The sequence below is a fragment of the Aythya marila genome (assembly GCF_965140915.1).
Source record: "Aythya marila genome assembly, chromosome: 22".
In the NCBI taxonomy this organism is placed as follows: domain Eukaryota; kingdom Metazoa; phylum Chordata; class Aves; order Anseriformes; family Anatidae; genus Aythya; species Aythya marila.
In genome coordinates, this window is record NC_139063.1 from 6,162,080 (window position 1) to 6,172,175 (window position 10,096).

The 10,096-nt window shown below is 47.6% G+C and overlaps 1 protein-coding gene across 1 annotated transcript; it reads left to right on the forward strand.

The window, feature by feature from the left end:
- The first annotated feature begins 461 nt into the window (after nt 1–461).
- Nucleotides 462–6,063, forward strand: EDN2 (endothelin 2). The gene is made up of 5 exons (XM_082777664.1): nt 462–643; nt 891–1,035; nt 2,207–2,326; nt 3,069–3,173; nt 3,920–6,063. Exons 1-5 carry the CDS (start codon nt 580–582, stop codon nt 4,029–4,031), a joined length of 546 nt encoding a protein of 181 aa, XP_082633790.1. The 5' UTR covers nt 462–579; the 3' UTR covers nt 4,032–6,063.
- The last annotated feature ends 4,033 nt before the right edge of the window (nt 6,064–10,096 follow it).

Sequence of the window (10,096 nt, forward strand, 5' to 3'; positions counted from 1 at the left end):
CGGCCTGCCCGTACTGCTGCCGGCAGCGTGGGCAGCAGCAAACCCCACTCGGGGCGCCCCCCACGGAGGGAAAAACCTGCGCACAGACGCCTATACACACCATACCCACGCATCAAGAAGCCCCCGCCGTCTCCCCGCGTGGGAATGTGCCCCGCACCGTCCCCATCCCCACGCTGCCCCTCGGGTTGGAGGAGCCCACGCGTGTTTCTGGCAGCTGGGGGGAGCGGCGGGGCTGGCGGCGTGCCGAGGGGGCTGGAGCGGGGTGGGAGGTGGACGAGGGCGGCCCCGGGGGCCGCCACCGCCCCCCACGCGTGCCCGGGTCCCGCTGCATTCCCCCGCGGCCGTTTCACGCGGCGGGGCGGAGCGCGGCCGTGACGCGGCGGCGGCGGGGCTATAAAGCACCTGCCGGGAGCCCGCTGCCTCCAGACGCATCGCGGCGGCTCCGGGTGAAGCACCGTAGGGCAGGAGGAGAGGGAAAAACAGAAAGGGAAAAAAAAAAAATTGGAGGAAAAAAATAAATTAGAAATCCTCCAAGCCTCTCTCCTGCCAGCTCAGCCCATTCCTGCGAGTCCCGCGGCCATGCCCAGCCACCCCGCCGGTGCCGTGCTGCTGGCGCTCGCCCTCTGCATCCTCCTGGAAGATGGTGAGTCTGGGCTGGGGAGTGGGGGCAGGAGGGTGCCCCATGGGGGGCTTTACGTGGCAGCTCCGCTGTGCCCCAGCTGGGTTATGCAAGTCCTTGGTGAGCCCGAGCAGCCAGGCTGCACCTCTTGCTTGCATATTGAAATCGCCCTAATGCTTGCTGGGGTTGTAATTGCAGAGGTGTAATTGCAACGGGTGCTCCGGCACTCCGCACCGAGCCTGCAACTCATCCCTTCCTCCTTCTGCTGCAGGTACGGGCCAGCCTCCTCTGGAGTCCCACCTCGCTGCGGCTGGCACAGCGCACCTGAGGACCAAGCGATGTTCTTGCAACAGCTGGCTGGATAAAGAGTGCATTTACTTCTGTCACCTGGATATTATCTGGGTCAACACACCTGGGTAAGTGTGCAAATAGTTTTTTTTTTGGGGGGTGGCTCTGTGGATGAGTGACGGGGCTTTCTGATCCAGGGTGGGCTTTGGTTGGAGGAGGGTAAGAAAGGGTCCCAGCCCCGTGAGGTTCTTGCAGCACCTGCACCACAGAGCATTGAGAGTTCAGCCCTTCCCAACTTGTGGAAAGGGAAAAACTGTGCTTCTGCTCAGGAGTTTCAGCATAATCCACAGGCGAGGGGGTTGAAAGCACAGGGCGCTGCCTCCCCATGGCTTTATCTTTATTTGAGATTTGTACCTCTGCAAGGCAAAAGCAATACCAAGATGTTATAACTGCAAGACAGATAAGTTACTTTACCCTCTCGCAAACTGTAACCCTGCCTGCTGCCTGCCAGCATTGTTAATGAGACAGTGGTGGGTTGGCACTAAAGTCCCGTGGCTGCCAAGTCCTGCCCTCAAGAATGTTAAAGCAGCTTTCTATGCAGTTTCAGACCAATGGCCAATGCTTTGTAGCAAAACACATGTACTCAGGTGTGGTTATAATCATGCTTGCTAACGTGCAATTACAACTCACTGCTTGCTCGGTGAATAGTTTCAATCACTGCCAATCCTAAACCCTCTGGGAGGGTAGATTGCGATCAGAGATGGAGTGGGAATGCACACATGCTAACAGCTCCAAAAGCATGCTGTGAGCAGAAGAACCTGTTATGTCCCCAAGACATCTTGATTTGTACTATGTCCTGCATGTACAAAACTTCTGGGAGAGGGATAGCCTTGACATCTCCATTGAGAAATTGGCTACTTGCTGCCGGAGTGGCTGGTGAGCTGAGGCAGCCGTGCTCCTCGTGCTCCTCATCACCTTAATCATCTGTCAGCTCACCCAGCCCAGCCCGTGCAGCAGCCTTTGTGCAGGCACTCGGGTGCTGCAGCAAGGAGAGAAAATGCCACTTGCAGCCCAGCACATGCTGGCACAGCAATCTCCTTGGGAGGGGTAAGGTAAACAGTAGGTGGGAGAGGAGCTGGAGTTTAAAGGCTTTAAATTATCAGTGGCCTTTTCACCTTATGTCTATAGATGAGTCTTTTATTATCATGGTGTTGGCTTGGCTGCCACCCAAGACTATGTTATAAACCTGTTGGTTAATAAAAAGTTAGTTGCATAGCTGATTTCTCTTGTTTTCAACAGACACACCGCTCCCTATGGCTTGGGAAGCCCGCCAAGGCGGCGCAAGAGGTCGCTCAGCAGGTGCGAGTGCTCGCACTCGAGGGACAGCATCTGTACCAACTTCTGCCAGCCGAAACCTGGGTGAGTTGAGGGGATCCTGGGGGCTGCTTGGCGACGGTGCAAATAGGTGGCTGAAGCTTGGAGCTACAGTAGCTCTCCTGCCTCCCTGCAGCTCTTTGCAAACATCTGGAACTTGTCTAGTGGCTTTCATTCCTCTCCCAAGAAGCCCTGGCAAAGTGTCACCAGGGTGTTTTTGTTGTACAATAGTCTCTTTACTAGCTGATATGAAGCAATGTTACTCCATCCCTCCTGGTGCCAGCAAGCTGAGGAAGTGCTGGGTGTGCTGGTGGGAAGGGAGCTGCTGGCAGCACGCTGGGAGAGGGGTGAGTGGGGGGTGTGAAGCTGCTTTGGGATGCCACTGTCTCCTCCGAGCTGGGACTTGAAGTCAAGTACCTTCTGTAGCATGCTGTGTATCATGCACACTCTCACTGGTCTCATTGCAGCCAGCAGTATAGAGGAGTGCATCCTCTATGGGAGTGGGGGGGGAGGAGCAAAGTTATTGAAGAGATGTCATTAATTTCTTACTAAAGCAATAGTTGAAACCCTCAGTCATTAAATATGACGATGAATTGAGCAAGGTCTGACAAAAGAGGATAGCAGTAAAAGTGAGCTATAGATAACTCAAAGAGCTGCAATTAACCCTTCAAAAATCAGCATTGAGCTGTCTTAGGCTGTCACTGGTGACATTAGAGCAGCATTCCCCTGGTCCCTGCTGTAGCATGGCTGTATGCCCGTGGCTCATGCATCTCTTCTTGCTCCTTAGGTACCGCCAGAGTTTGAAGCTCCCAGCAAGCTCTGGAACATCGATGAAGGCTCCACAGAGTGATGATAGGAAGCCTTCCCCTCATGGCCTGCTGAGAGCTCTCAGGTAAGTGTGCCATTTAAACCCACTCTGAATTTATCTCACAAGTGCTTGAAAATCTGGGATTATGACTACAGTAGTTGCTATTTGGATTAGACCTGGCTTCCCCCCTCCCTTTAAATTAGTGGACTTGACCATTTCTGCTGTGTAGAACTGACAGCTAACAGCTGAGGGAACCTTTTTTATTATTATTTTTTTTGCCTCCTCCCACACTAGAGGAATACTCCATAATATAATTCTTGATTGGAGTGGGAAGTTCCTCTGATAAGGGGTGGGTGATGTATAAGAAGAGAGAGAGGGATGTCATCCCATAGGAAAATGGTTAATTGAGTAGCAGCTTCAGACCAAAGCTCTTCTTACATCCCATCACTGAACTGTGGAACTCTGTGCTGGAAGAGATCATGGATTCCAGAAGTGTAAAGGAATTAAAGGATGCTGGTAAATTCAAGGTGGATTGTTCCATTGGTGGCAGTTAAATCAGATGCAATGGGAACAATATTTGAAAGGCAGATCTGGGAAAGCACCGGCTGGGCCATCCCAGCTGAAAAAGGGGTATTGGGCTGCGGCTTAATACAGCTGCAGCTAGAAATGTCCACTCTTCTTTCCCCCTTCTTCTGACTCACAAAACCAAAAAACAACAAAAAAACCAACAAAAAATACACTGACTGGTTGGCAAAAAGCATAATATAGTCTGTTGCTGAGAATTGGGAAAATGGACTGGAGAATGAACCTCTTGTCTCTTCTGTTCACAGGGATCTTGCTGATTCCAGCCTGCAGTTCAGCAAGCAGCAGCACTATTCTCAGAGGAATGCTCAGCCAACAGTTTTGCCTTGGAAGAAAAGCATCTGGAAGAAGAAGAGATAAGGAACAGGTGCAAACCAAGTTCGCCAGAAGAATCTGGAGTCCTGTGGGTGCCGCTAACTCCGCTGTCGGTAGTTAGAGCTGAAGGAAAGGCCATGAGCAGAGGGGGGAAGAAGTGGAAGTCTCCATGCTGCTGTTGTGTGAACGAGTACTGCATGCACTCCAGAGACTGTCATAAAGGGAAATCAGTGTCTCTCTATACAGTCCTAGATGTGTTGTGGAGCTGAATTGTGCCTTTTTGGATCAGGCAAGGGTCTTACTGGTAGAGTACTTGCTTAACTCTGCACTGGAGTCCTAGGCAGGTGGTCAGCCCACTCTGGGAGGTCAAATCACTTCCAAACCAAACAGCTCTGGGCAATCTGGACCTGGCAGCACTGAACACTCATATCACTGGCCTGGTCTGCCCTGCCTTTGGACCAAATTTGAGCATGGTTCAAGCTTGGCCCCCTTCAGACATAGTCTGGTAGATGGGCGTAAGCTGCCTCCAGTGTGGCCTGCCTCTGGGCCCACCTTTGCACTTTTTTCTCTTGTCAGACAGTGCAATGTGCAAATGAATGAGACTCCCATGGTAAAACAGCTCCCAGTTTATATAAAAAGTTATATCACCTTGAAGCCTGAAAGCCAACTGAGTGGTCAGTGGCATTCTTTGGCTGAGAAGTTCCCTGAAGGGCCATCCTATAGTGGCTCTTCAGGTGAATGATAGCTTGCTTCCACTGGAGCCTGCACCAAACCCAAGCACGGCCCCTGCCACTGGCAGAGCAGCGTCTGGGGGGGAGGCTCATACAGAGCTGAATTTCATCTGCAGCTTCTGGTCCTGCCATGAAGGAACCCTGTGCATGGAGCCCCCTGGAGCCCTGGGGAGGGAGGGTCTGAGGCAGAGATGAGCTGCTGGTCTGAGTGGGGTCGGTGCTGTGAACCTGGCTCATTCACTGGGATGTACTCTTTGTGGGGCAGAGCTCCTCCAGCTCTTCACCCCATATCCCAGCTTGCTTTCAGCTCTGCCTGAAAGGAAGGGCTAGGGGCAGAGAAGATGGGTGGCGGGAAAATGGCACGCAAAGGCTTGCTTGCTGCTTTGCTTAGATCAGGTTTCTGAGTCAGACCCTATATAACAAATAACCAGTATATGGATAGCATGTCACTATGAGAAGTGTAACCAGAATAGGCAAGGGGCAGCCAGGTGGGATTAACAAGGAAAAAAGGATCAGTAGGAAGAGAAATGTCTGCACAGCTTTAGAAGAAAGGGTTGGACTTAAACCCATGCCAAAATTATGGATGCTTCCCCAGAGCAGCACTGTGATGCTGGCTCGGAGGAGGGAAGGAGTAATTTGGAATTAACACCGAGCCCAGAACCTAGAAACCCATCTTCTAGGCAAACAGTCTCAATGCTCTGGAACTGTATTGCGAATGCACTTTTGCTTGCCTGGGCAGATTAACTTCTATTATAAATTGTGGCTGCAACTGTCATCTGGTTAGTGCAGATAAATAATTGCTGTCCTGGATCCACTGTTTGGTCCCCCTTGCTGCCCAGTCCAGTATTACAGAAGAGCATTTAAAAAGACTGCTTGAAGTTGGTGATGGACCAAAATCTGTGGTTGTTGCAAGTGTAGTCCCATTGGACATACAAAATACTTCCTTGATTTTGCTTTAAGCCCTAGAGAGGGGGGCAAAATGAGACCAACTGATTGTATTGTAAATGAAACAACAAGCTAATCATTTGGTCCCCAAAGCTGCAGTGAAACTTTTTTCTATTTGACCTTCTGAAGGTTTGAGTCATTTGGAAAAAAAAAACTTTTAAAAAATCCTGAAAGGGTTTGTTCCAAAGGAAACTTTGCACATGGTTTAATGTGAGCCTAGTAATTTAAAATAAAACTACTGCTGTAAAGTACTATGTATATCTCCTTATGTGCATAATGTCTCATCTTTAAGTGACTGATTGCACACATGCCGTATGTAGCATCCTGACATCTGTATATTTATTTAAATCTATTGATTTTTAGATGGTAATTTGCAAAGTTTAATTTGTAATAAATAATGACAAAACTCAATATGATTTTTCTTCCTTATCTGATGGTTGGGTGGTGGTGAATGATAAACAATAACAAAAAAATCACAGATGGACAAAAGCATCATTACAGAGAATGGGACAGCAGAGCTGGGGGAGAAAGGGGATGCTGTGCATTCTTGTGAATGGTCCTGAAATTTTGCTCTCTGCAAGTCCTTTCATCTAACTTAAAAATTCCTTTACTTAAAAGAAATGCCTTGTTCCTTTCCAGATGGGAATATAGATGTGAAATGATCCTGAGCCTGGTGTGCTTAGGGCTGTGGGTGCTGGGAGCAGCTTGAATCCTTATGCTAAAATATCTAGTTAAATGTTTTCTTGTGGTAGAATCCTTTGCCTCAAATCACTTTAGCAGGTCTGGCTGTGGCTGTCAGCATCAGAGGGACAGAGTGATCACACAGCCTCTCTGTCTCACCAACTTTTAGAATTGAATTGTGCGTGTATTTTTTTTTCTTTTTATTTCTTTTCTTTTTTTTTTTTTTTTTTTTTTTTAATCTTTTGTCTTTTTAGTGTGTTTGTTTGTTTTTTAAAGTATAGTTAAAAGACCATCATCCCGTTAAAGTTGTGCATGAAGACCACATCATAGATTATTCTGGTGTAGTTAACTCAGTGAATTTCATGGTGCAGCTGTGAGAAGGAAACAAAAAAACTAACAACAACAACAACAACCACAACAAAACCTACAACAACAGCAACAAAACACATTAGCATAATAGCTAACACTGTGCTTGCTGCATACCTACCACTTACACACTTTGTTGGGAGTTTCCATGGTTTTCTGGAAATAGTAGTTTAGAGAGCTGCAGCTCCTGTCCTTTCCTCCTGGCCACCTTCTTTGATAGGACTGCACATCCCATGGCCAAGTCTCCACCCTGTGACTTGGTGTCAGGGCATGCAAAAATCTGATTCTTTCAGATGTTTCCATGACTTCAAGTGCCATGACATATGGGACAAAAAGGGGAAAAAAGGTACCCTGAAACACAGCAACAGGCCTAAATTTCCTGTGTATAATATCTGAGGTGTGTGTTTGGGATGATTTCCAGAGTGACCTGCTTGGGCTGATTCCAGGTGATATGAATGAGGAAGGTGAGGGCTGCTGGACATTCATTCATTTCCCAGGAAATATTTCCACACCATCTGGAATGTCTACTGAACCAGTCTTGGGCCTAGCCTTTTGTTTGTCTTTCTTAAGACAGGTTTAAGTCACTTATTTTGGTGACCTTAGTTGGCCTGGAAGCATTGGCCTTCCCCTGCTGGTGGAGGACAAAGCCACCCCTGCCCGAGCCCTGACAGCCGCCAGGGAAACAGTGTCAGAGGAGCATTGCATTTGCTGGAGCTGTGACCATGGGATGCTCTCCAGCCCTTCTTGCATCTGGGCTAGAAGCAAGACATCTGAAAAAAGAGTGAGAAAATTTGGACTAATCCATTTAATGCTTTTGATATTGTTGTTTTCCTGCCTAAGGTCAATGAACAGAGAAAAAAATTCACACAGGGCTGAATGATGGAAAGTCTGTCAGGGCAGGCTGTCCACATTCACCTGGGGAAGCTTTGAACTCCCTGGTGAGTTTTCCAGAAGGAAATACGGGGTGTCAACATTTCTGAAAATGCAGAACAGAAGTACCATGGGCCAAGCATCCAGAAGAGTCCCCCAAGACCCTGATCACAAAACTCAGAAGAGCTCCTGGCTAGGATCTTATATCAGGCCCCTCAAGTGTGCCACTGAGAGTCGAGGGATCATTGGAGCCTGGCAGGAACCCCACAGCATTGCCTGTACCAACCCCAACGTCTGTGCAGAGCCCCATCCTCCAGGTATGGTTTTAATTACAAGAGCTAATTAAATTTCACCCAAAGGCAGAAGTGAGGGAAGACATTTAAAAGTATCTTAATTAGGGTGAAAAGAGAAGAGAGGACTGTTTATTCTGACGTTACTGAATTCAGTGATAAAGATTAGTTGAAGTGTGTTGCAGGAGACATATTTTATAAATTCTCATACAGGAGAGAATAGAATTAAAAAAAAAAAAAACAAAACACAAACAACAACAACAACAACAACAACACAAAACTTTATCAAATAGAAAAATCCAGGAAAGCAAGCAACTTCCAAAGCCAGTTTTAAATATAATTAATTGGGTAACTTTCTTAAGACACAGCCTTTCAATTCATAGTTCATCATCTATTTGATAATTCCCATAAAAGAGGAACCCTTGTGCCCTACATGTGACTGGCATTTTTTTTCTGCAGTACGAGTTCCTGAAGAAAAGTCCTTTATAGCATCCTACAGACAGCTGGCTTTTCTTTTGCTTTGTGGAACAGAACCACAGAACCTCATCAGGTTAGGCTTTTTTTTTTTTTTTTTTTTTAACTTTTATTTGTATCTCACATTTGTTGAACTGGTAAGTTTTGTTTGGGAGATGGGTTGACATAAAAACAAAAAGATGCTTTGGGTGAAATGTGTTTGGATACATGCCTGTCCAAGGTCTCTGCCAGTCTTTGATGCATACATGGAAAGCAGAGTCTGTCCGTAGCAGGTATCTACTCTACTAGAAGATTTTCCTACCCAGCATTTTTAAACTTTTCCCTGTTTTAGTTTGGATCTCCCTGTAGAAGAGCTGGTCTTATGAAATATGACGCAGGGTAGAACAGGAGGTCAAAAGAGATGATAATTGGTGATGGGTAATGCTTTCCTATGGGCCAAAGGCTGGTTCCCATGTCTTTGTTTTCAGCATCTCTGTCCTGAGCTGCAAGGCCAGTGGCTCTATGGATACTGCAGTATGGCCCAGCAGTATAGACTTCCCAGCAGCCGGGTCACTATCTAAGTGATTTACTCTATTAATCAGGCAATTCTGTATGTGAGTAAAGCCAAAGCTAAGATGCACTGAGGCAGGTATTCTGCTAAGGTTCTTCTCTCTGTGAAACACCTCCAGTGAGCAAATGTGCTGTAATGCCGAACTTAGAATAAGGTAGTTAAATGAAACAGGCTTCTCAGCGTCCTCCTCCACCAAAACTGGTGTTCAGGATCTCCAGCTGGATAGGCCATGGTACATCCCTGTCATCTGGCTTGCACCTTTCAGACTAAGACAAAACATGGCACATGGCACTGGGCAGTTGTGGCCCAGCAAATGCAGGGCTTGATTATGCTTCTGTGTTTAAAGATTCCAGATCTTGTCTCTTGCCCCAGTATCCTTGGTTGTGAAGGTTATTGACTTTACTGGTCATCTTGAGCAGGCTGGGGGAGGAAAAAGCAGATTCACAGTGGTTGTCAGTTCTGTAATTCATGCCTTCTGCCACAGGCTGCTGAATTCTCTGTGGTCAGCTATATCCTGCAGCTTCTTTGGGGGTCTCCCAGCACTATGGGATGAGGAAAGCCATGTGATCTTTTGAACGTGTTGCCTAGGTGTAGATGTCATAGTAACTGACCTTAGCTCTGTGCCCCCAGATGAAGACTTCCCACCACAGAAACAGCAGCAGGAAGAGTCACAGCTTCCAAGATGGTACAAAGCTACAGGTGAAGGGGTTAATTAATGGATTCCACAAGCACAGATTTGCTCTGGTTCAACCTTAACTCAGGCTCAAGGCTGAAAGGGATCCCTCTGGTGGGGTTTCAAGCCTTTGTCTTTTCATATTTAAGTCTTTTCCCCTGACACCTCCAGCTCTCTGTGGCTGAAATTTCCATTGCCCTGTCTTGTCTGATCCAGGCAACAGTGAAGTACAAAACACTGAAATCCCTCCCATTAGGTCCCAAATTTAAGCCTTCATCACATCCTCTAGGATGTTGGTAGGCAAGCAGGAGGCAGAGAGGCTGAGGCAGGCAGTGCCAGCATGAAACCGTTGAGTTAAGCACACTCCTATCTGTCACACGTTCCTCTGACACTCAGCAGGTACATTTTGCTGCCTCTGAGCCTGTATGAAATCCTTTTCTCCACCTCACACCCGCTCACGGATGAGTAACTGAGTGCCTCTCCCCATCCGACTTCCTCAAGACCTTTGAAGCAACCTTACAGCCACTCCC